The sequence below is a fragment of the Amphiura filiformis genome, chromosome 3 (assembly GCF_039555335.1).
Source record: "Amphiura filiformis chromosome 3, Afil_fr2py, whole genome shotgun sequence".
Lineage (NCBI taxonomy): Eukaryota > Metazoa > Echinodermata > Ophiuroidea > Amphilepidida > Amphiuridae > Amphiura > Amphiura filiformis.
Window position 1 is genome coordinate 16,506,882 of NC_092630.1, and position 26,861 is coordinate 16,533,742.

At 36.3% G+C, this 26,861-nt stretch overlaps 2 protein-coding genes across 3 annotated transcripts in view; one reads left to right on the forward strand and one right to left on the reverse strand.

Moving 5' to 3' along the window:
- Positions 1-26,861, forward strand: part of LOC140148121 (transmembrane anterior posterior transformation protein 1 homolog) — a 53,448-nt gene that overhangs the window by 21,389 nt on the left and 5,198 nt on the right. For both annotated transcript variants that reach the window (XM_072169977.1, XM_072169976.1), the window contains exons 9-10: positions 1,837-1,946; positions 2,626-2,685. In XM_072169977.1, the coding sequence (XP_072026078.1) occupies positions 1,837-1,946; positions 2,626-2,685 (170 nt within the window). The remainder of the gene's footprint in view (positions 1-1,836; positions 1,947-2,625; positions 2,686-26,861) is intronic.
- Positions 18,502-26,268, reverse strand: LOC140148120 (uncharacterized). Its single transcript, XM_072169975.1, has 5 exons — positions 26,158-26,268; positions 24,641-24,842; positions 23,609-24,084; positions 21,294-21,360; positions 18,502-20,397 (listed from the first exon to the last, which is right to left on the reverse strand). The coding sequence occupies exons 2-5, from the start codon at positions 24,837-24,839 to the stop codon at positions 20,264-20,266; spliced, it is 876 nt and encodes a 291-aa protein (XP_072026076.1). The 5' UTR covers positions 24,840-24,842; positions 26,158-26,268; the 3' UTR covers positions 18,502-20,263.

Sequence of the window (26,861 nt, forward strand, 5' to 3'; positions counted from 1 at the left end):
TAGTTTTGTCATCACACTCAGTTCTGTAAATGAGGTATCTTTGGACATTTCTATCCAGTTGCAACAAAACCCTGAATGTGTAGGCAAACCTTGTTTTGATGTATTAATAAAGGCTAGGGAGGTACTCAAGTTTGGGTAGGGATTTGCCACTGAGAATTTGAATGTGGAAACAATACATAAACCTATTTTCCAAGAAATTCCAGCCAAATTTAATTTCTCAAATTTTTTGGCAAATTTTTAAAATAAATTTTGGCTTCAGTTGGGCAAAATTGGGCTCGGTTAGGCAAAATTGGCCTATTTATCCATATACCAAAATTGGCCTAGAGATACACTCACCCTGTGGTGTATGTGCATTATTAGATGTGTCAACATCTCAGTATGCATGCATTATTTTGTACAATTTCACTCCCAATAAGTGATACGCATTTATTAACCTACAATGTGATAATATAGACTATTTTGACTTACTGAATAGCTGTCATATCATGCAACTCAACAAGCAGTGCTCCAGGAGTGCTACTCGGGAAACACAGTGGCCTAATGGGTAGGGCGCGAGCTTCATAATCGGAAGGTTGTGGGTTCGAACCCCACCATGGCCAGTGTGTTGTGTCCTTGAGCAAAATAGCTTAATTCCCAATTGCTTCACTCCACCCAGGTATAAAATGGGGAGCTGCTGGGGGTAATCACAGTCTTAAGTCGCTGAGAGTACCTGCACATCAGTTGCAGCACATCAGTTGAGGACTTGATGAAGCGTAAATGATTCTGAAATATCCTAATGGCAGCAAAATAATTGTTGACGTGTGATGTTAACTAGGTCATTGTTAGATGAAGCACACGTTAAATCACCAATATTTTTTGTTTTGGTGACAGTTGTCTCAAATATATAGTACAGAGCTTAAATGTGGTATAGAAAATTGCACTATATGCCATAGTATTGGGCTATTCCAGTTGAAATCCATACACCCTATGGAAGACAGGCTCTTAATCCTCCACACAGGGGGTGTAAATTTCAAATGGGAGTCACCCATTTGGATAAACCCCATTTAAAATTCACACTCCCTGTGCGGGAGATTAAGGTCATATCTTCCACAGCGGGTGTATGGATTTCAACTGGAATAGCCCATTTTGGAGCAGACGACGCTGAATGGGTGGCTCTGTTTGAAATTCACACGCCCTATATTGGAGATAAAGGTCATGTCTTCCATAGGGGGTGTATGGATTTCAACTGGAATAACCCATTTTGGAGCAGACAACACTGAATGGGTGGCTCCATTTGAAATTCACACTCCCTGTGTGGAAGATTAAAGTCGTGTCTTTCATAGGGGTGTGTGAATATCAACAGGAATAGCCCATTATGACAGTGAGCTGAATTGACAAATAAGGTACACGCGTAAGATTCATGCTTCAAAGAATTCCCAGACATATTACCAAAAGAAATGAAAAATATTAGTGTATATTTGAAGTCTTCCTTTATGGCTCATTAGTTTTGTTGAAGGGGAATTTATCATAGATATTGCTGCAGTATCAATAGTATGTAAATATATTGTACTGTTGTAAATTGTTATGGATATTTCTTTTGCACTATACAATATAGGCCCGTTTCATTTTCTCCAGTTTTGTAAAATAAAAAATGAAAACAAACGCACATGTGGGCTTTGAGACATAACAATTTCTTTTTTTAGCCTAAAAGAACTGGATGATGCTGAACTGGTGATCTAAAAAACAGCCCTATACACCCCCCAATACGGAACTTCTCAATAAATGGGCTTGTTCAGGTATTATATAGACCTAAGTCTCCATGCTAGTTTCTTATGTATTTATTTGTTTTAATTTCAGATCATTTTTGGGAGTTGGTGCCTGATGTAGTATTAGTCTTATGTGCTGAAGTACTAGTTGACTGGGTGAAACATTGCTTCATTACCAAATTCAATTCAGTCACTGAGGAGGTAAGCCAACTGTGTAGTTTATAATAAATGTCCCGCTCTAATAAATGCCCCCATCAATAAAAAGGTGACTGAATTGCAGAAGTTCCCATGCCATATCAAGTGAGTAAGCTTAAACTTTCATTTGCTGCATGTCCGTTATCTGGAAATTGTATGGACAAAAACTCGACTTCCATCCAGTTAATTGCCAAAATACTGCAGAATTTTCATTTAAAGAACTATTTTTGCATGAAATATACTTATAAATGCAACTTGGGAGTGATAATGTTCAATATATCCTACCGATAAATCACTGCAAAAGTGTTATGGTAAGCTTATGTTTGGCTCTAACAAATGCTCCACTAAGGGGTTTATAAGGAACAATACAGTAATTATATTAATCTTAACTCTGCCACACAGGTGTCAACTGCAGACGACAAGTTTCAATTTTTTTAATTCATGACCTTTAATACCTCCTGACTATTCTTACCATATCTCTGATTGGCTCAATACATGATATACCCATGTTTGTAAACAATCAAAATAGTTCTTAGAGGCCAGTAGTATCCAATGGAATAGGGTATCAAAATCATTGTGACAGAAATGGAAATAGTATCAAAAAGCAACATTTCTCCCCGCACTCCAGGTGACCCTCCCTCAGATAATTACTTCTCTCACTAAACCAACTTTTTGTCATCTGCAGGTATACACTGAGTATCGAGCAAACCTTGCCTACGATATGGTCATAAGTCGCAAAAAAAATGTAAGTATTCAATTTCTATTTTTGAAAATGCTGTATTTGTGCTTACTCTCTTATTTATTACTCCTTATTATTTATTACTAAATGGTTATTGGCCCCATCGGGGACACTCAGTACAAATGCCCATACGAATATGTACATGTACTGCAAACATGGGACGCATTTTCGGACTCCTTTTTCTAGGCCAATTTCGGCATATGGATTTTTTTTTAATTCGCCGATACTTTTGGCAAGTTGCATTAAATTTAGCAGAGAAATTTAACTTCTTTAATTTAATTTCTTGATAAATTGGTATATAGATGGGTCAACTCTCAAAATTTCAGCGACACATCCATGCACAAACCAAACTTAAGTACCCCCTACCCGGGTACTTGCAATATAGTGCTTGGAAGGTACAGTATTGATGTATATTTTTGCAGTATTAGTTTTTTCTGAATAGTTTTGTGGTTTCTTTATTCACAGTTCCCAAACAGCTGCACATTTAAGGGGACTCGATCTTTTGTGCGTAATTATAGAGGGTCAGGGGATTCACTCTATCATTTAAAAAATTATTTGAAGAAGTTAAAGAGCCCTAAGAATAAAAAACTGTAGTGTAATTCACGCCAGACACAATTTCTTTATATGACAAAATTAATTTTTGTAATCGATCAAAAACAAACGTTTTATATCAATTTTAAATTTAGCCTGAATCGGTAAATATGGTACCTCTTGCCCTTTTTTAGGTCAAGTCTGTTTTTACCATTATGCAGCGAACCATTGTTGAAGCTATTTCACATACATGTACAAAACATTCTAGAGAAAGAATGGGGCCATATACTGTTTAAATATCTTTTGTTGATTTCGAATGATAATGTCATGAAGTCGTAAATTTAAGGTCACATTCCTAAAACCAAAACAAAACATTGCGACGGAGATATTTCCCGACTTACGCAATTTCATCATCACATCAGTGTCTTTTTTATTTGTTTGAAACATTTCCCAAACGTTCGTGCTCTTTATGCATAAAACGGCTAATCTATCTTTACAAAAGCGCGTCTTTTTTAGTAAACAAAAGGCTAAAGATGGCATTATGAGATTTATCATTTATCATTACACTCCTCCACTCAACTGCCACCGTGGACGAGTGGTAAAGCGCTAGATGCGTAATCAAAGGAAGTTCCGAATCGCTGGTCCGAATCCCAACGAAGCCTGTGGAAACTTTTTTTCTTCAAAATTCATGATCGCATTCGAAATGAGTCACTTGTCGGTAAATCATGTATCGTATCCTTAAAGCTTTAATGGTCAAAAAAGTGCCCAAATAAAAACCTCACCAAATTTTTCTGCTGTACAGTAAAACAGGATGAGTGATGAGGGCTCCCAGCAATTTAATTCAGTCGATTAATAGGATGCGCCTCCAAGAGGTTGCTGAGGAGAGTCCAACATACGAAATGAGGATCATGGGAAAATGTTGACTTACAAAGCCTGTGTGATACGAATACAACACAGGAACCATAAGCAGGGGAGACACTTCCCCCCCCCCCCCCATTTTTCCATGAGGGGACATCTGCCTCTAAAAAAAGGGCAATTTTGCCTGTGCGTCTTTCTTTTTAACACAAAAAAACACCCATTTTGTGTGTGAAATGTCCATCAAATAGCAAAACACATCTCAGTCATTTGGGGCTAAAATAATCTGAAATTGAAATTTTGCACATGCAAAAAAAGTCCAAAAAAAAAGACAAGAACAAAATATGCTTGTCCCCAACCCCATATCCTCTATAATAGATATTGAAGTTGGTGCTTTTGAACTGCATTTTGCAAACTCTCTATTATTATTGTCACACTCACTTGAAAATCCAACGGTGGCTAGAACAGCGATGTCGACCCTGGAGGTCAAAAATTGGACTGGCAAGAGCAACCACTGGCTGTGCATCGCATTGTGAATCGCGAGAATTCAGGGGAGTCTGGCAAAACGCCAAGGGAAAATAGACATGCACTTTAACTTTAGCTCCCATAGAAGCACATGCCTTCAGACAGTTCTATTTATGTGTATTTGGGTTAGCACAATGTATGTTCTAATTCTATAGTCAACTATGTATAATTTGTGGGTTGTATTAGGCTCTTCCATTTAAAATCCACACTACCCCTGTGGAAGATTTTGTTTAAGTCTGCCACAGAGGGCGTATCAATTTTTAATAGAATAGACAATTGATTAGCTTCCATGCACTCCAGTTGTGGAAGATATAGGTAAAGCTATAATACATGGGGAGTATGGATTTCAACCCTGACCAATTACATTTGAAATTCATACTCCCCCTGTGGAAGATATTTCCAAAATGTTCCACAAGGGTAGTGTGGATTTTAAATGGAATAGTCCATTCCAGCATGTGTTATGAATGATTTAATTACCTGCAGGTTCTCAAGTGAAGTGTATTATAAGCAATATATTATTGATAGGCTCAGAAGACATTTAATTATTCATAAATGTAATGGTAATGGATTGTGTAGTCCAAATATGAAGTCTGTCATCAAACATGTAGAGGCCTGTTTTACATGTAGATTGTTTGGCCCTATAAATTTGCTTGTCTCAAACATCATAACCTACGTAAAGTTAAGGGGGTACTACACCCATGCCCAATTTTGTGCCTATTTTTGCATTTTTCTCAAAAATTATAGCGCATCGGTGATAAGTAAGATATGTATATTATAGGGGCAAGGACTACAACTATTGCACTGGAAATTTTATTTCAGCACAACAGTTGTGGAGTTACAGTCAAAAATGAGGAAAACCAATATTTGATCAATAAATCAATAACTACTTGCCTTGAGTTGCTGAATTTTCAGTGCAGTAGTTGTAGTCCTTGCCCTATAATATACATATCTTACTTGTCATCAATGCGCTATAATTTTTGAGAAAAATGCAAAAATAGGCACAAAATTGGGCAGGGGTGTAGTACCCCCTTAACAAGATATTAATTCCTGATACATCATGAAAAGGCAGCGATAAACACTTTCTTACCACTACTAATGGGTACACAGTTATGATAAAAATGAGTTTTTACATCTGATAGCTTCAGGAAGTTGATATTATTTCAGGCAGTGTCTGTAGGCTGTTGAATTTGTGCTAACTGCTAAATCAGTTGTTGTGCAACCAAGCATGCAGTGTTATTTGTACATGTGTTGCCTGAAATACAAAGGTTCACACTTTTTATGAAATATATCAAATGTTACCATAAAAGGGGTAAAATGACACACCCTTGTATCTTGTGATGTATGATTATATTGCATACAATGTAATTTGATGCTCAGTTTCTGAGACTAAAAATGTGTGCAGGTATTGTGATACAAATGAAAGGACCTTTGAAACTGGGGGCGTAAGATGGTCAGAAAAGCTGGTCAGAAAAGATGATCAGTAAAGATGATTAGAAAAGATGGTTAGAAAAGATAGTCAGGAAAGGTGGTCAGGAAAGATGGTCAGAAAAAATGGTCAGGAAAGATGGTCAGAATAGATGGTCAGAAAAGCTGCTCAGAAAAGATGGTCAGAAAAGATGACAAGAAAAGATGGTTAGAAAAAATAGTCAGGAAAGATGGTCAGAAAAGGTGGTCTGAAAAGATGGTCAGAAAATATAGTCAGGAAAGGTGGTCAGGAAAGAAGATCAGAAAAGCTGGTCAGGAAAGACAAAACCCACAAATCAGGAAATGCATGAAAAGTTTGTATTAATTTGTTCATATCCAACAAAGAAAATAACATCAAATTGAACAAATTGGTCATAACTTAATATTCTTTCTGACTGTGTTTCTGATACTTTTTAACAATGGTTCTAGTTTTAGTAAAACTATTATCTATATTTCTTTTCCAGTATAGTATTTTATGTGGTAAAGAAGGAGTTAAATGTTACAAAAAGTTTATGATTTATGTGTTCATTGTATAGAATGAACAATGTATCATGACTTCAATTCTATTAACCCTAACCGCCTAAGGGCTTTTTGGCGACGGGAAGGGAAAGAAGGAAAGAATAAAGAGAGAAAAGAAGGAAAGAAGTTGTTTGCTCTGGGTGGGATTCGAACCCGAGACCCCTCGCATGCCAAGCACTCGGTCGGCGACACTTTGCCACGGGTCTTGGGCTTGGGCTGCATGCACAGCGCATATATCAAGTAGTATTTTGTAGTATTCAGGCGGGTTAGGGTTAATGAACCCTGTTAATACATTACCCAACACTCGGTGATTGTATTTCATCAATTTATAGCAAAAAATAACATGTAGCATTCTCAAAAAATATGATTTTCTGACATTTTTTCTATATTGCCATCATCATGTTAAAGCAACCAGGCATTAATGTTGCTTATGACTGGCTCTCAACCAATCACACACACACTGTTAGATAACACAGATGTATGAATAAAGTGTTTACAATACAGGGTTCACAAGAATTAAGTCCCCTTTAAGAAATTTTAGTATACTTGATCAATTCTCTTGCTTTAAGGTTAGCCGAGAGTTTTTCATGCGCTTGATTCCAGAGGGGCGCAAGTTCATAACAGAAACAGCCATGCAGAAAATGAACAAGCGCATCGGGACGTAGGCCTATACTTACAATAGAATATCGATCCACGGTCAAGACATGAAACTTGGCTTAGCTCGTGCCTGGAGCTCGTGAGTCGGGGGTGTCATGAGGCGGCATGCCGGGGGGCACAAGCCGTTTTGGCAATTTTCATAAGGATTTTATCAATTTTAAAATTGATTGGGGCACTTTTCAAGCTACGCCCTGGAAAATGTGTTGATTTTGAATTTATAGCCTTGATATTTTTTAATGAAATAAATCAATAACTGCTATTCCACTGATTACAATGTAATTCGCCACTTGCACGGTTCCGCCATTATGCACTATATGCGGGGAGAGCCTCGAACTGGCAGCATACATGAAAGGAAGAATTACGTAACCTTACACAGAATGTTATATGACTGGTTCAATTCCCATTCATGTATGCTGCCAGTTCGAGGCTCTCCCGCACATAGTGCATAATGGCGGAACCGTGCAAGTGGCGAATAGTGTACAACAATAACATCAACAACAATATCAAAAAGCAATTATTTGCAAATCGAATTTGGGAAGAATATTCAACAAGACAGACTTAGCAGGCCTACCAATTTCTGAATTATATAAAGTGAAAAATCACGATTCACTGCAGTCAGCGAATCAATCAAATAAAACTAAAACTAGACTTAGCTGTGGTCTAAGACCACGAACACAGCCGTGTTGTAACCTCTTAATGACCTTTGACCCCAAAATATATGAAAACCCCATAGGCATTGGCTAATGTCAATGTATGCGTGCTCGTAGCATTATTTTGCCATGTTATTTGTGGCAGAAGGGCATTTTGAAAGTTTTTCGTCTCAGACCGGAAGTGGCCCCTTAATGACCTTTGACCCCAAATCTGTGTACACCCCATAAACACTGGGTAATAACAATGCATGTGTGTAAGTGGCATCACTGTCCTGAGTAATTTGTGGGAGAAGATGCATTTTAAAGGTATTTCGTTTTATACCGAAAATGACCACTTAATGACCTTTGACCCCAAATAAAAAAATATCATATATACATTGGTTAAACACAATTCATGTGTGAACATACCATTACTCTCCTATGTTTTTCTTAGTTAATAAATTTTTTTGAAGATATTTCAATTTATACCGGAAGTGGCCCCTTAATGACCTTTGAACCCAAATCTGTGTACACCCCATAGACACTGGGTAATAACAATGCATGTGTGCAAGTGGCATCTCTGTCCCACATAATTTGTGGAAGAAGATGCATTTTAAAGGTATTTCGTTTTATACCGGAAGTGACCCCTTAATGAGCTTTGACCCCAAATAAAAAAAATACCACATATACATTGTGTGACTGCAGATCATATGTGAACATACCGTTACTGTGCTATGTTTTACTTAGCTAATAAAAATTTTAAAGGTTTTTCGTTTTATACGGGAAGTGCCCTCTTAATGACCTTTGACCCCAAAGCCGTGTTCACCATATAGGCACTGGGTAATTATAATGCATGTGTGCAAGTGGCGTCACTCTCCCACGTAATTTGTAGGAGAAGATGCATTTTGAGTTGAAATCACATTTTGACCCCTATGACCCTTGCTTGACCTTTGACACCACAATTTTATATGTGACATGTAGGGGCACAATCAATGGTCATTGTGACCAAGTTAGGTGAAAATCGATGTAAGCATGTGAGTGCTAGAGCAAATGTAATGGTTGACAGAAAGAAGAAAGAAGAAAGAAAGAAGAACCTGTAAGAAAAAAGACACAGCCGTGACTAACGTCACGGCTGTGTAAAGAAAGGAGCAAGAAAGAATAAAGAAATAGTGAAAAAGAGAAAGAGAGAAAGAAAAAGAACGAAAAAGAAAGAAAGAAAGAAATAAAGAAAGAAATGAAAAAATTAAAAGGAGAAAGAAAAGAGGAAAGAAAGGAAGTATAAATGAGAAAAGAGAGAAAAAAAAAAGAAAATTCAGCCACACGGGACTCGAACCCACAAAAATGTTTCATAAAAGATTCCCAGTCCATCGCTCTATCCACTCGGCCATACATCAGCTTACGCATTTGCTTGTTCTCGAAGCGGAAATATAACTATAATTTGATGCAATTACGTGATTACAATCGCGTCCGCACAATGGCTCTTAGAATAAACATGCATGTCAGCGCTGAAATTTTGAACGAACTGACGGAGGAAAACCTCGTTTTTTGGAATACTAGCTTCAATTTGCAGTGAAAATCAAATGGGATTGCAATTGGCAGAATGTTGAGAAATAATGTAGGTATTCAGATGTCTAAATTAACGTCCCGTAATCAAGATATCGATAATTTCACAAAACAGTTTTTTCCGAGGCAAGATTCTCGAAAATGTTCCCCAAAAACGGGCTTTTATAATTTAATCGGTACTGTATTTGGTTCTTCCCCATGGCAACATTATTTCTTTAATCGATTTGTAGTACAATACAAAAAAGAAGAAAACAATGACTCGGCGTGGTTTTATACGGAGCGCACATTTGAAAAAAACCGTCATGGAACGTGTTTTTGATCTTGTGAACATGGTGCGTAAAACGGCTTTAAACGAAGGATTTTCAAATTTATTCTAAAAATTTGTATAAACACACAAGAAAAATGTTAAGCTACATGCAATGCACCAACATTTCACTTGCTGTGATATTTGATTACTGAGAAAACTCTGTTTTAGAGAACAACTTTATACGTCTTTTATACGTTTTTTATACGTCTCTTCGTGTAACCTTAAAGGGGAAACTTGGATTGGTAGTTGCACATCAAGTGACCGTTTATAGGCTACCTCAATCATTTTTAATCAAAATACAGCGATTCATGCAATGTCATGCTCAAATGAAAGTTGCATTTTTCTATGACAGGTTTGAGGACGGTTTCACTGCCAAATGTGTGAAAAAAAATATTTAGGTGTGAAGAATACTTCTAAAAATGAGCATATATAGTATTTCTAAGGTAAAATGTCTGAATTTTCAATTTTTCTAACTTAGAATACTGTATCTTAAGTCGATTTTTTGGGTTAAACATGGATTTATGGCCATTTTTTACTGAAAATGACCAGTTTTAGGTGAAAAAAAAATTCACCATTAATTTTTAATCCCTAATATTTTCTACTATATAGATAAATGTTATCTTTCTCTGTTATTTTGTATTACCTGATGGTTTATTTGTTCAAATAAAACTGTTTTTAATTGATTTCATTGCTTACTTTGTATACCATACCCGGATAAAGTTGAACTTGAAAGTGAAAAACGAAGCCCAAAAAGGTCATTTTCGAGAGATTTGTATCTTAGTTTCGCCATAAAATTTGATCTAAAGGGGCTAGAGACCTCATTAACCCCTCATTTTAATGATATTTCAATTTGCCACACACTGATAATAATTTTAACTTCCTTCAGAAAAGAAAAATTGAAGAAAATTGCAAAAATGTTACCCCTACCCCTAAGCGTGAAAAAAATATGGCAAATTGTAAAAAAATTATTTCGGAAAAACTTATGGAGGTACAGCTCTGAAAAGTTGATCGATTGTGCACTCTACCAATCCCCACAATCGATTAGATTTGTGGAATGATGCCATGTATACTTTTTTCAAAATAATTTTTTTTTTTACGACTCAGATTTTGACCCGTTTTGAGGTTCACGCCATTTTTCTGATGTATCAACCCCTTAAACCCAAAGGTCACACCCATAAAAGTTATTCCAGGAAGAGCAGTCAATGCCTTTCATGTTGTGCCCTCAAATATGTAATTATAAAGGGATGTTATACATGTACAGCAATGTACATGTACATGTACAGCAATGAAGATCCTAAGGCTTTCTGGACTTTCATAAAAAGTTTGAGGAAAGAAGATAATGGAGTGGCAGACCTGAAGGTTGACAACAAACTTTTAACAGACAGCAAGGAAAAGGCGGAAGCACTCAACAATCAGTTCTGCAGTGTATTCACGCAAGAGGATAAAAGTCACATCCCGTCACTTGGGGAAAGCAACATAACAAATATCCCGAATTTGGTCATTCATGAGGAAGGAGTCAAGAAGCAACTGCTGAAACTCAAACCAAATAAAGCACCGGGTCCAGATGGAATATTCCGTGGATGTTGAGAATGATGGCAGAGCAACTGGCTCCGGTTCTCACCAAATTATTTCAGCAGTCTATAGATGAGGGTTTTCTTCCAACACAGTGGAGACAGGCAGACATATGTCCTATATTTAAAAAAAAAGGTGACAGGGCTAAACCAAGTAACTATAGACCTGTCTCCTTAACAAGTGTTGTGTGCAAAATATTAGAGCACATAGTGCATTCGCACATCATGGATCATCTGGAAGAGCATAATATTCTAGTTGATAACCAGCATGGTTTCCGGGCCAAGCATTCAACAGAGACCCAGTTAATACTGACATTGAATGATCTGACAAAAAGTATGGAAGAGGGAGAAACTGTACACATGGCTATTCTAGATTTGAAAAAGCATTCGATAAAGTGCCGCATCTAACGTCTGCTTAGTAAGCTAGATTTCTACGGAATCCGAGGAATCTGCAAAAATGGATTCGTCACTTTTTAACAGAAAGAACACAAAGAGTTGTTTTGCGATGGGATCACATCTGAAACCAAGCAAGTCACTTCCAGCGTACCACAAGGTACAGTCACAGGAAAACTGGATTTTTGATCTATATAAATGATCTTCCAGATAACCTTGCAAACAAGGCAAGAATGTTCGCGGATGACTGTGTCATCTACACAGCAGCAAAAACACAGCAGGACCTTCAAACGCTTCAAGATGACTTGAGAAAGCTTGAAGAATGGCAGAATAGATGGGGAATGTCCTTTAATGCAGCAAAATGCTACATAATGAAAATTAGCAACAAGATGCAACCTCCGGATATGGATTATACTTTTGCCAGCAAAAACTGCAAGAAGTGTCATCGCACCCATACCTGGGAATAGAAATTGATAACAAGCTCAATTGGAATACACAGAGGAAAAACACAATTTCTAAAGCAAACAGGGTGCTTGGTTGTCTCAGAAGAAACCTATGGTTCTGCACCAAGGAAGTTAAAGAAACTGCATATATGGCCTTAGTGCGGCCAATACTCGAATATGCAAGCACAGTCTGGGGGCCATACCAGGATGGAGCAATAAATCAACTTGAAGCCGTGCAGCGTAAGGCTGCCAGATTTTGCATGGGGGACTTCAAGCAAAGAAGTAGTGTGACCAAGATGATACAGGAGTTAGGATGGGATTTATTGGAAGATAGAAGGAAGCAAGCAAGACTAGCAATGATGTATAAGATAACAAACAACATGGTGGGCATAAACAAGAACGACCATTTGGAGCTAATAAAAGAAACAAGAACCAGGAAGAAGAACAGCAGCAATTATAAACCAATTTATGCAAGACTCAACACATACAAGTACAGCTATTTTCCAAGAGCAATTAGGGAGTGGAACGCAACAGGAGAAGAAACAATCAAGGCAAGCACAATTGATAGCTTCAAGAACCGGCTCAACAGTCAACCAAACAGAACAATTAGATAGAGACACCGTCAGACACGCACCATATATCCGCGACCATGACCCAAAAAGTTGGTGAACTGCAGCTAATAATCTGTATCTACCGACTCAACCAAGAAGAAGAAGATGTATGCTCATGCACATGTACAGTGTCATCTAGTATGGGCAAAGCATGGTTGCTTCTGGTATCCAGCTAAAGTCATTTCCCCAACTGATGTACCTGAACATCTGAGAAGTTCTATCCTGAGAAAACTGAAACAGAATCAAGTAATAGTCAAGTGGTATGGTGAAGAGAACTTTAGTTCTGTACCAGCTCATCACATCAACCACTTATCAGAAAATAAAGTTGATGCAGCCCGTGCCGCTAGATCACACAATATTCAGTTGCGCTTATCAACAAGCCATTTCTGATGTCAGGGGTGAATAAAGTGCTATGCTTCAGTATAAACATTTTAAGATTGTGTAAAGGTAATCAGTTATACATTAACACTTTAAGAACATCATTTCTTTATGAGTTTAGACATCAATAGATTTATTGTCTTGACACCAAACCTGACCGCTATATGTTTACTAAATATAAAGGAATACAAGAACCTCAGTACCAACATCATTTCATTTTCATACATGAGAACAGTGTTTAAGCAGTCTTAATAGTTTGTTTAACATATTTATAGATTCAAAACAACTTTAACTGAAGTAATAATGCTCTGTAACTTTTTAAAAATACAGTTGTGTTCCAAGTAGACTCCCAGGATTGGTTAACATTCTTCGTAAAAACAACATGCGCTTAGCATTTGTTACATATCTTTAAAATGGTGATACCCTGTGTATTAAAAACTTCAGAAATGGACTCAGCACAAAATTCTAGTCCAGAAAACATGTATAATGTTATGATAACATAACATGGCAGTAAAACCGTCCTCAAACCTCGAACCCTGTCCTATAGGCTTTTGTGCATTAACAAGTGTAAGAGACTTCAGTATTTTTGTGTCAGTTCCTGCAGAACTGACACCTTTAGTACAGGTTTGACGATCACGTGACAATTCGAATCATCATATCGAAATATCACATGCTCTGTAAAAATATCAATATCGATATCGATACTATTCGTCAATTCAGCCCCAAACCAAATCGCCCACATGCCAATTCGAACCCTGCATATTGATGTACAAAAAAAGTTGGCCAAATTTAACTATTTCGTGATTTTCTTCATAACCGTTGTTTTTACACCAAATCTGTATATTTAGATGAATTGATGTCTTGCATTCGGTCACAAACCAATTCGTTGTACTTTGTGCAATAACCTCTATCTTTTAAACCAAATATCCTAAAGAGTCGTATGCGATGTCGAACTTTTCCTCTGGTCATAAAGAACAAAACATGTCAGCGGCGTATCTGTACGTAGTCAGCAGTTTGTGGCCCTCACAACACGGGCTTCCGGTCCTAGGAAATGGAATATTACTGATAAATATATAAAGATGGCAAAATCAGTAAACCAGTTTAAGTTACAAATAAAGAAAAGTCTAATAAAAAAGTACATCTAATATTTAGGGATTATTTAATGACCTCACCCATCCCCCCCCCCCCCGTCTCCACTCCAACTATCAATTTCTTGTGTGGACTGTGGAATATCTATATGAAATGTTATAAATATTTATATTGGAGTCTTTCTTTGCATGTTCTTCTCCTCTTTCTTTTTTCTTTTATTTGTTAACTTTGTGTAATTGTATGTTGTAACTTAAGGCAGTGTAAGGGGGTGCTCGCTTCAGGCCTTTGGGCCTTTTGAGCATCTCCTCATTCAAATGTTGTGTCTTTTATATTTTGTATATTGATTTGAATGAAAATAAAATGATGATGTATGATGATGATGATGATGATGTACATCATTTCCTACAGAGTCGTGAGATATGTCAAACTTTTCCCTTGGTCATAAGGAACAAAAAAGTCAGTGGTCGATATCTGTAGGATCATTGGTTAATGAGATATAGGCCTAGTCACTTTTTTTTTTTAATTTTGTGCACTTAACCCTCTATCTTTTTAACCAAATATCCTCGAGTCGTGCCATATGTCGAATTTTTCCTCTGGTCATAAGGGAAAAAAAAGTCAGTGGTCGCATATCTGTAGGATCATCGGTTAATGAGATATAGTCACTTTTTTGTACGTTGTGCACTTAACCCTCTATTTTTTTTACTTCTGGATATCGTTTGGAGTCAAATGATTTTTCATTTTAAAGCTTATGATATATTTTCTAAACACGAAATAAAACAAAATTGACCATGCTTGAGCCGACTTTACAGCTGTTTCGAGATGGACGGTCACATATATTCATTAACATATTAAATCGTTGATCCCTTTTGGTCAATATCGAATTGGTTTGTGGCCGACTTAGCTTGGGGCCAAATGCATGAATTGGCATATGGCCAAGTCAACTGTGGACTAATTGATTTGGCGAATCGATCTGCTTCCATGCTGACCAGGAAGTGCCGAAAAATTACGTACTTTTACAAGGCAAAAAGCAACTTTTCTAGGCATTGTTGACATGGTGCCTTCGCCAAAAAAGGTTTCCTACTATAAAGACCTAACTTTTGAGATGGTTTGTATGTTTGAAGGTGCAAAATTAACAATAAGCTTAAAATCATGGCCCGGTTTACCGCCGAGTTTTGCAAGTCATCATCAACCACTTTGACAGATGACGTCAGACACTTATCCATGACTTATCTCTGTCTTGATAATATCGACATAAGTCTTGATAGTAATACGCTGTTTTACTTAGCCTATATCTGGTGGCAGCAGCATTTTTCTGATAATACACGGGGGGAACTGGCGGTGTCCATATCTTTTTTTTTTCTTTCTTTTTTTTTTCAGTTTTTTGTATTTTATCAGTAGGCCTACTTAGAGCTGGTGGGGAGAGAAAGCATTAAAATACATTCAGGAAAAAATACAACTCGAACCAAAGATGAAGGCTCCATTTCAAAATCAAAATTACAAAAAAAAAAAAAAAAAACAAACAAAAAAACACCAGACAATGAACAGGTTCAAAGACCAACAGAAGGAAGATGACAAAACAGAGTCCTGACCCTATCCGAATCCTATTTTGACCTTTACACAAATAAACCACCATTCCCCTTCTTCATCACATACAATATTTTTATAAAAACATCCAGCATGTCCAGTGTTAATTAAACAAAAATCTTTTTGTATTGCGCTGGTATAGGAGTTGCAAGGGCCTGATACTTTGCTGATATCGAATGATGAAATTCGCCGTCTTCCTCCTGTGAAAAAATTTGAAGAATAGAAGGCTGACGTTGCGCCAAGTGTATAATTAGGCCTATTTAATGATAAAATGAACTACCACTAAATGTTCTTGTCAGTGCTGCAGTGCAAAACTTAAACATTACATTAAAATAATAGTTACATTGTAAATTGGAACTGACACCAATTTTTTTCAGGAATACTTGTTTCATTTTAACTAGATTAACAAATAACTTTAGTTAAAGATGATGATAATAACAACAATAATTAATAGTTATAATAATAATAATGCAATATTTATTATAATACTAATTATGACAATAATTAATAATAATAATATATGATAATAATTCTTATGATAATTATAATAAAATGATTATAATAATACTCAAAATTGTTATCGATATATCTTGCAATTAAGACATAATTACTTATCAATATTGCCTAGTCTGCCTCAAACCGGAGCTACTGTGCTTCATATTGGTTGGCATGGAAACTGTACACATCATCTAGTGACTAGCCATGAGTAGTAGCAGTAGTTTCAAAAATTAATAAGAAACCAACAATAGCCTCATTCTGTAGGATCAATCATCCGTGTTAAATGCGAGCATTGAAAGTGCTTGTTTGGTTGCTAGCTAATGGCTCTAATGAGTGGTATTGATGCTAACATCCATTTCAGCTGAAATTGTGTTGTACATTTTCCTATGTACATAAATATTTTTAATTTAATCCAAATGATCCATAAAAATTGTGAAACTTGTGTTATTAACATTTTTTATATATGAAATATGCCAAATATCATGTTTGTCAGTGTCTTAATTGTAAACCCCTTTTCAGTCAACTAGGATACTTAATTGATTACAAAGGTTTAAGGTTAGCGAGAGTTTTTCATGCGCTTGATTTCAGAGGGCGTAAGTTCATAACAGAAACAGCCATGCAGAAAATGAACAAGCGCATGCGGGACGTAGGCCTACTTACAATAGAATATCGATCCACGGTCAAGACATGAAAAGGCTATGAAACTTGGCTTAGCTCGTGCCCGGAGCTCGGATGCCGGGGGGGGGGGGGTGGCACAAGCCATTTTCGGCAATTTTCACAAGGATTTTATAAATTTTAAAATTGATTGGGGGCACTTCGTCAAGCTACGCCCTGGAAAATGTGTTGATTTTGAATTTATAGCCTTGATATCTTTGATGAAATCAATGCTGCTATTCCCCTGATTACAATGTAAGGGTAGGCAACAACAACAATATCAAAAAGCAATTATTTGTAAATCGAATTTGGGATGAAAATCAACAAGACAGACTTAGCAGGCCTACAAAGTGAAAAACAATCAATCACGATTCACTGCACTCAGCGAATCAATCAAATAAAACTAAAAAGAAAGGAGCAAGAAAGAATAAAGAAATAGTGAAAAAAGAAAGAAAGAGAGAGAAAGAAAATAAACAAAAAAGAAAGAAAGAAAGAAATGAAAGAAATGAAAAAAAAAGAAATGATAAAAGAAAGGGAGAAAGAAAAGAGGAAAGAAAGGAAGTAAAAATGAGAAAAGAGAAAAAAGAAAGAAAATTCAGCCACACGGAGACTCGAACCCACAAAAATAGTTCATATTAGATTCCCAGTCCAACGCTCTATCCACTCGGCCACAGATCAACTTACACAACTTGACTGTTCTCAAAGCGGATGATATAACTATAATTGGATGCAATTACATATGATTACAATCGCGTCCGCATTATGGCTCTTAGAATAAACACGCATGTCGGCGCTGAAATTTTGAACGAACTGATGGAGGAAAACCTCGTTTTTTTGCAAAACTAGCTTCAATTTGGAGTGAAAATCAAATGGAATAGCAATTGGCAGAATGTTGAGAAATAATGTAGGTATTCAGATGTCTAAATTAACGTCTCGTAATCAAGATATCGATAATTTCACAAACCAGCTTTTTTCTCAAGCAAATTCTCCAAAATTTTCCCCCAAAGCGGGCTTTTAAAATTTAATCGGTACTGTATTTGGTTCTTCCCCATGGCAACATTATTTCTTTGATCGATTTGTAATACAATACGAAAAAGAAGAAAACAATCGCTCGTGTGGATTTATACGGAGCGCACATTTGAAAAAAAAAAACCTCATGGAGCGTGTTTTGATCTTGTGAACATGGTGGGTAAAAATGCTTTAAACGAAGGATTTTCAAATTTATTCTAATAATTTGTATATAACACACACAAAAATGTTAAGCTACATCCAATGCACCAACATTTCACTCGCTGCGATATTTGATTACTGAGAAAACTCTGTTTTAGAGAACAACTTTATACGTCTTTTATACGTTTTTTATACGTCTCTTTGTGTAACCTTAAGTAGGCTATTCAGTGGCCAATGCTTTTGAATTTTATTTTATGTTGTCATTTTGTTTTTTGCAAGTAACTCAATTTCATCATTTACGATGAGACTTATTAGATTAAATGGGTTGCAAATGAAAAAGAAGTTGTTGATGATATTTTATTTACATGTAGATGCATATTTTATACTTGGCTGTTTGTATGATCTCAACAACAAATGTTGACTCGCATACGTTTTAAAATGTTGTTGGTGACTCGTTTTATGAATCCCCATTCTTTTATTAGGGCCCCAGAAATAGATAGAGATAATAACAATAGTAACCAAATTAAAATGCAACTAATGACATTTTCCAAAAGGACAAAATGTCTTGCATGAAATATCAAAATGGACCCAACTTTGTTTTGAAAGATTACTGAAAAAGAGATCAACCCTTATTTAAGAGATCCTTTAAGATTACTGACAAACAAATGTACCAGTTGCCCCACCCATTCAGAAAAAGTACAGTTTGAAGATGTCAAAGGTCAAATTTCAAGCTGTACAAGGGTCGAAACCTCTTTTATGTTCTGATTCTAACCAAAATTGTTTGATATTGTTCCTCTTACAAAAACAATTCAAATAAAAAATAGTTTGCACCGCCTGTGTTTCAGTATATGTAACCATGATAACATCACAAAATTGGTCTTGGTATTTAATGATTATTGATCTCTTTTGACCATTTACAATGTACCTAGGTAACAAAACACTCAAGATATTGCAAACTATTTCTAATTTGGATGTTTGTTTGGGGTTTTTTTAAATACCAAAAATATGAAGTTGGGGCAATTTTATGTTGATCCCTGGAGACCAAAAATATGATATTTGACCTTATGCTTATAACTTTTGAATGGTACATCACAGATAGGTCAAACTATTCTTTTTCTGAATCGTTATGACCAAAGAAATATAATGAAGTGGGTTGCAACAAAAAGTGTGCAATTTTGAAATTTCACTCCTTTATCGGGAAGCAGTGTTCGAAATAAGTGCTTATCCTCTTGTCCTCTTGTCCAAAAATCACTGGGGACAACCATATTGAGCTATGTACTTATCCCCTGGACAACCACTATTTGGATTCTTTGTACTCAAAAACATGACATTTATATTTTGGGGACAACCAAAATATTTTGAGGACAAGCAGAATTCATGCTTTAGTTGTCCTCGGGACAACCTCCATATTTTCCTTATTTCGGACACTGTCGGGAAGTGAGATTTAATCACTTACCCCCAAATTAAAAAGGATGAAATCCTTGTAAACTTCTAGACTATTTGACATGCAGTGGATTCAAACTTAGCACACTCAAATTGACCTAAGATTCCTCTCAGATCTTTATACGTCACCTGACGCCGGCCAGTTTTTCTTGATGTACTCTTTGGCTAGCCCCACAATAGAGGACCAGGAAGGGTCAGGGTGCTGTGCAATTTCAACTGCATCTTGAAGAGAAATATTTGCACTAGAGGAAAGGACATCCAAGTTTCTCTCAATGTACCATTTGGCAAGCTCTACCATATACGAAAAGGAAGGGTCAGGGTGCTGTGCAATTTCAACTGCATCTTGAAGAGAAATATTTGCACTAGAGAAAAGGACATGCCAGTTTCTCTTAATGTACCCTTTGGCAAGTTCCACAATATTGGACAAGGAGGGTCAGGGTGCTGTGTAATTTCAATTGCATCTTGAAAAGAAATACCCACAGACCTAGAGGAAAGAACAGTTTGAAGCTTAATGCTAAGGAAATTCATGCATAATTTCAGTACTGAATCGATTTGCAAGTAATTAGCCAATTTCAGGACTTCAAAGACATTAGCTGTAGTCAATTTGATTTTGTCTACAGAGTAGACAAAATCAAGAATCATGTGGAATATGTCCTCTTCTTCTTCTAGTGAGACCATGTTGCTCTCAGCTTCCTTGAATCTATGTAGATGTTAACATTGTCATGAAGTAGTCACTGCTTGCAGCTAAAATGTTTTTGTGAACATGGAATGATTTGGAGCCAATATTGATGGTAAAATCGCAGAGGGTGTCCTCAGATCGTAAAGTTTCTAATCCTTGTTTGGGAGTAAAAAAAACAAAAACAAAATAGTGTGAAATATATGAAAATAATTAATGAAATAGAAATTAACTATACTCTGATCAGCTCGTAATAGGTGGGACTCGTAACATCATGGATTGATATAGAATGGTGTACACACAGCTGGGCGCAGCACCTATGCGAACTGCGTATTACCTGATTGATGCACGCTTTTGTGAATTTACTCAAGCTTAAGTTTGGACTTTATTAATAGACTTCCACAGTAAAACCAAATAATTCTCACCTATTACAAGCTGATCATAGTATAATGTGACAGAAACACCAAAATTGTGTCACTTTATTTTTCCAAATGCTATTTTGTTGGTTGTCTGGTCTGAAATGTCTGCAATCCCTTGTCTGGTGTTGATGACATTTGTGAAATTGTTTAGCATTTTAACATGTGTTGGTCATTTTTCAGTCGTCCATTATTGTACTTCAGGAAAAATATTTCACATTTTTTTCTTGGATGATATAATCAAATCCTTAAAGAAAGGTGACCTGATATATTAGGAAAATGGAATTTTTTTAAATTGATTAAAAAGAACATGTTTCTTGTAAATGGGTCTTACTGCTTAATCATGAAAAGTGTACAGTATTTCTATTCATGTAATAAACTGATATACATATTGAAATTAGTTCCAAATCCGTGTATTTCCAATATATCATCAAAAACTGTCGAATTAGTCTCAAACGTGGTATACCACAGTTAAAACGAACAGTTTTTTGATGATTTCTTCAGAAATATACTGAAATATACCATATATATGAGAAATGAGCTTTCAGCTGATACCAAAATCTGCATTGGATGCAGTAAAGTGGGAGATGAAGCTGTCAATCAGGTTACCCACCTTTAATTAAATAACATGAACTAACCTGAACGTCTGTATTGCTGGAAAGCTTTTGTCGTTTGTGGGAGCCATGTCAATCTGGATATCAGCCTCTGAAATTAAGGCATATGAATTTGGAGTACACAGTTTATCAAGTTCCTGAAAGCTGGTATTTTTAGAAAAACAGTGGAGTGCTTTTCAAATTATGGACACATTATATACAGATATAAGTGACGATATTAGCAATTATTGTAAATTAGTTGCAAGTAATTATATTAGCACTTATTGTAAATTAGTTGCAAGAAATTAGCAAGAGAATTAGAAATTTTGCTGTTATAGTGAACACGTCAAACCTTAGTTACTGGTTCATGCTTGGTTTGCACACCTGTTAGCAACCCATTGACTTTGTGTTGTGATCATTTTGATGGTGGTTCTGAACACTGATAGTGTGAACCAATTGACCCGGCAACGATCAATTTTGTCATCTATGAAGGCAAGTATACATGGGCATTTCCAAGCAAACAGGGACATGACCCAAAACATGAAAAATGCTCAGAACTTTAACACTGCAAGTGCTGCAATTATAGCAAATTTAGTATCAAATGAAAAAGATTAACATGCTTTTTAAATTAAGTCATCTTGAAGAAACTTTGGTGCATGTGTAGCATGAATTTTCTTAGAAAAACCTGTTTTTGGCCAAATTTGTTACCTTTTTGAGGGAAAAAAGACCATTTTGGATCTACTTTGCACACCTTCATTAAGGTTTATTACATGTTTTTTGTTTTAAATTGCTCAAAGAATATTTAAATTTACATACCGTATTTCGTCGAATAGTCGCCCCCCCTCAAATAAACGCCCCCCACTACTTTTTTCAACCAAGATGTTTCAAAAGTTCCGATATTTCCATGCTATCTTGTGTAGTAAGCTTACCAAGTTGCTCACATGGTCGCGAGAAGCAGCAATAAATGGCGATCCGAACCCGGAAGTGAACCAAAAGTCAGTGTCAAAAGGTCATAGTTCGTCATTTTAGCATGACTTTTAAGCTTACCTAATGATTTTAACGGGAATTTTCGTGCTAAAATGACCTCTAATGAACGCCCCCTTGGGAAAATGTAACGCCCGGGCGCTTATTCGATTTAAATACGGTATTCTACGAGGGCCCTATCAAAAAGTTCTACCTCCATCATCCCATCTCTGTTATCTTACGTGCCAGGATATGGAAATTACACATGATTATACTCCTAAATTTAGGCTACAACATAAAAGTTATTTGATGAAAATTAGATTTTTGGTTGTTTAGATATGTTGGTTTAAAAAGCGAATACAGATTTGGTATGTCAGCAATGGCTAAAAACTGAAGCCACAAGTTTAGTAAGCATTATATTGTAGATTTGGATAATCTCAAAAAAAATGTTTTTAAGATGCGGTTGTCCAACTCATGATAAATATTTTGTTCGTATTTGAGCTCCCTGACATGCCTTGGGACTTCAAACAAATTAAAACATGTTTTATATGAGAAGAAAACATTGAAGGGCTCAACAGACACTCTTGGTCCAGGGACTCTTCAAATCCATAAAAAAACAGAGGAACATTTTTTGTGATTTTTAAGACACAGTAAAATATTGGATCGAATGTTGGCCGATATTATAAAATCAATATCGGATTGATTACTTACATCAATTAATCATTTAATCAGACACATTTTAAAGCAACTGTTTCACTTCAAAAGAACAGTGCAGAGGTGCTAGATTCCTTTAATCATTGTTTGCCAAGAAAGTTTTGGGTTACAACAACCCCTAACCTAAATGGGAGTTAGAGGATAGCAGAGTTTATGCAATATTTGGGACATGCAGTAGGCTGATCGGCCGAAGGTACCTGAAATACAGTTCAAAAGCTTCATTTCTAGTGCATACACCAACAGTTAAATTCGATTCAGACTCCTCATCGCAACATCAGGATGTTTTTGTTCAGCGCAGCATCGCATGCTGAAATTTAAATGTACTGCAACGATATATCATGATCGCGATGAAAGTGTTGACTGTCCTGTTTTCATTCATCCATAGAGAATGCCAACCTTGATTTTCCAGCAGTCAATCACAAGCGTGCACAACCAGGATATCAAAAATTCAACTCGCAGCGCCGGTAAAAATTCCACCCCGCGATGAGAATTTTCACCGTCAAGATCGTAACCTAGCTCAGATTTCATTGCAGCCGCGATATTGCAGCTGTAATGTGGCATCTGAATCGGTTATCCACCAAAGAAGGTTTGGTTCATCCACAGGACTAAAATCACTTAAAATTTGTTTCACATGGTACCACCATTATCAAAAAGACATATCTTATAATAATGTAGCAGAGTACCTCGTTTTCTCTCATCCTAATACGGTAATTACGGTTTGAGATCCGTCCTTTGGGCTTGATGTACCACTTGGCAGCCTTGGTAATGTCAGCCAGTTCTGGTTCTGGCCGCAATGAAATCTTAAAGGCTTCCTGAAACGATATGGATTCGTCTCTGAACATGCGTGCTATTAAACGTGTGCATTCTTGTAAGGCATGTGGTGGAAGATCCAAGTAGCAAGCCATGTTGAGAACCCCACTAGCATTCTCGTTGGTCATGTTCATTTCGCCAGCATAAATATAATGAAGCAGCACTTCAAATATCATGCTTTCCCCTTTGATGTCCTCTACGGCACCAACTTTTAGGAATCGAGATGTAAACATTGTCTTGAAATAGCCACTGCTTGTAGCTAACATGTTTTTGTGAGCAGGAAATTCCTTGGCACCAATTTTGATCGTAACATCACAAAGGGTGTTCTCAGATTGAAGCCTTTGTATACCTGAAAGTTTAATCATTAGTTGGTAAATAATGCAGCTACTAAATGCATTATACCAATGGCATAATGCATAAATATGGATTTTTTTTCCCAAAAAGACCTAATTTTTTTTGGTGTTTTGGGGAAAAAAATCATATCTTCAATACGAAAGGTCAAAATTTTCAATTGATCGTCGGCTTTTCATCCCACCTACATACACTTTAAGTATAAATCATCAGATTTATAAAGTTTACTTTGAGTACTGTTAAATATAAAAAATATCAATTTTTAATCATTTGCCATAAAATGTGTATTACATTGCGAATTTCAAAAAATCAAAATTATTTGATATCATCAGGACATTCTTCGTATTCAGAATGCAATTCGATATGTCTGATGTGCTCTAATGTCCCACAATAAATACTGTCCAAACGTTCATACCCCAGCCCTTAATTTACTTAAAGTACATACTACATATACATTTTGTACAACCGTGTAAAAACCAGAATGTTAGAAGAAAAAAACATTCTGGGCATCCTCCTCAGCAAATTTTATGTGACTTAAATAAGCTTGTACTGACCTGCATTAAGTGATTTCAAAGCAGCATCAGTACACAGATATGCTGCATCTTTATCCTCAGGTTCATTACTACGTGTACGTATTTTGAACTTTGGTGGACTAAGCCAATCATAGTCATGCTCAAGCTCATCATCTGACATGTAGTAGTCCACCTCATCATCATTGTAGTTGTCATCGTCATTGCTCATGTATTTGGCCATTTTCTAAAAGAAATTCAATACATACATTTGATTCACTACAATTAGTATTTATGAAAATTAAAATCTCAAAACCTTCTTTATGAATTGTAGTATTAAGCAACTTCCTTTTTTTTTTAAATATAAGAGCAAACAATTCCAGCTTAACATCCAATCTGGCCACCATGCAAGTTGATCAAAAGTGATTTTTTACATTTGTACATGTAATTATTTCAATTTTGTATTACACAACAATACTACTTAACGTCAAAGTACTTTGTAACTGCTATTTTTGTCACGGCTAACAAATTTTAAGGCGGAACCGGGCAGGGACTATGAAATAGGCTCTGTTCATCGGATATGTTCAGTATGTGGGGTGTGTGTACCAAAAATGTTAACCCTAGATGATTTCTCCTGCATGCTTTGATGTATTTCAATGGGACTTGGACACATTTAACCTTGGGGGTACATTGACATGTGTAATGTCATCAGTGTGTTCTTTGCAGGGGGATCAGCGTAGTCCCGTAAACTAAACTTAACTAAAATAGTGTAAAATCAAAAATTGTACGATTGTCACAATTAAGGGGGTACTACACCCCTGCCCATTTTTTGCCTATTTTTGCATTTTTCTTAAAAATTACAGCGCATTGGTGACAAGTAAGGTTATGTATATTATAGGGGCAAAGACTACAACTACTGCACTGGAAAATGTATTTTGGCACATACAACCGTTGTGGAGTTACAGTCAAAAATAAGGAAAACCAATATTTGATCAATAAATCAATAACTACTTGCCTTGAGTTGCTGAATTTTCAGTGCAGTAGTTGTAGTCCTAGCCCTATAATAATACATATCTTACTTGTCACCAATGCGCTATAATTTTTTAGAAAAATGCAAAAATAGGCACAAAATTGAACAGGGGTGTAGTACCCCCTTAAATAAGGCCAAAACAATGCCAACCGGGAATTGTTTAATCTTTGCTTGCGATACGCCACTGAACATGTAAAAAATGATTTTTATAAAGACCACACTGCAATGGATGAGGTCAAAGTTCATTTAGAGGTCATTGTAGGTCATTTTACAAATCCCAACTTACACTCACATAAATTCACATAAGCATGCACCAGATGCGCAATATGCAACTAGTGTAAGTGCTGCGCCCAACTTTGTGCACACCATTTATATCGATACACAAAGTTATGAGTCTTATTTTTTTTTGCTTATTATAAGCCAAACAAACTTGTCACACATCAATAAACAATAAAACATGAAAATTCAACTCTCTGAAAATGACCTGTTATAAAGTAGTACTTCTACTTCTTCATAGTTTGGTTCTACTTACCTATTTAGTGACAGTGATGTTAATGCACACACTTGGTCATGTAAATTTGCACTTTAAAAGTTTAAATCATTCAATATCAACCATTACTCGCTTAGTTAAATCTATCTGTGCTGCCCAAAAAGGAAATACTGGGCCTACTCATGCAATGTCAGTTCCGGAAGCATTATATTGCCTGATCTGTGTTTCTCAAGGTTAATACTCATGCAACACAGGATGTGTAATTTGGAATACTAAGTGTATTATTTGTGTCGTCTGTACTAAGTGTATTATTTGTGTCGTCTGAACGAATGTTCATGGGGCACTAACTAAACACCTCAAAAGAAATAAGTCCCCCTCTGAACATGTTGTCATAACATCGTAAGGTTTCGTTTTGTACCAACAAAACTAACTTTGAAATAATTATATGACTGTTTACTAAGTGCTGTGTGAAAATGAGAGATTTCCATGACTTCAGGGCTGAATGAGCCTAAATTGAAGACAAAAAGTGCCCTTTCCAAAAGTCACAAAGTAGGCCTATGCTTGTTAACTGCAAGGCGATTGGGACAAGGAATGGAACTGACCATCTTACAACTCACTGTGCTGAACTCTGCACCAAGGGGATTTGCATGGCTGAATGATCAAGAATCAATACACATTACAGTAAATGTTCACTTGGTGAGGATTTTAAACTGCACTCAAACACATGGGGTTTTCCATTAGTAACA

Bases quoted from the DNA above. Each gene is read 5' to 3' on its own strand.
- LOC140148120 (XM_072169975.1), bottom strand. From the start codon at position 24,839: ATGGCCAAATACATGAGCAATGACGATGACAACTACAATGATGATGAG. The intron at 24,085-24,640 runs GTCAGTACAAGC...TTAAACTTTCAG, and splicing joins TTTGAAATCACTTAATGCAG to GTATACAAAGGCTTCAATCT. The intron at 20,398-21,293 runs GTTAGTTCATGT...CTCCCAAACAAG, and splicing joins CCAGCAATACAGACGTTCAG to GATTAGAAACTTTACGATCT.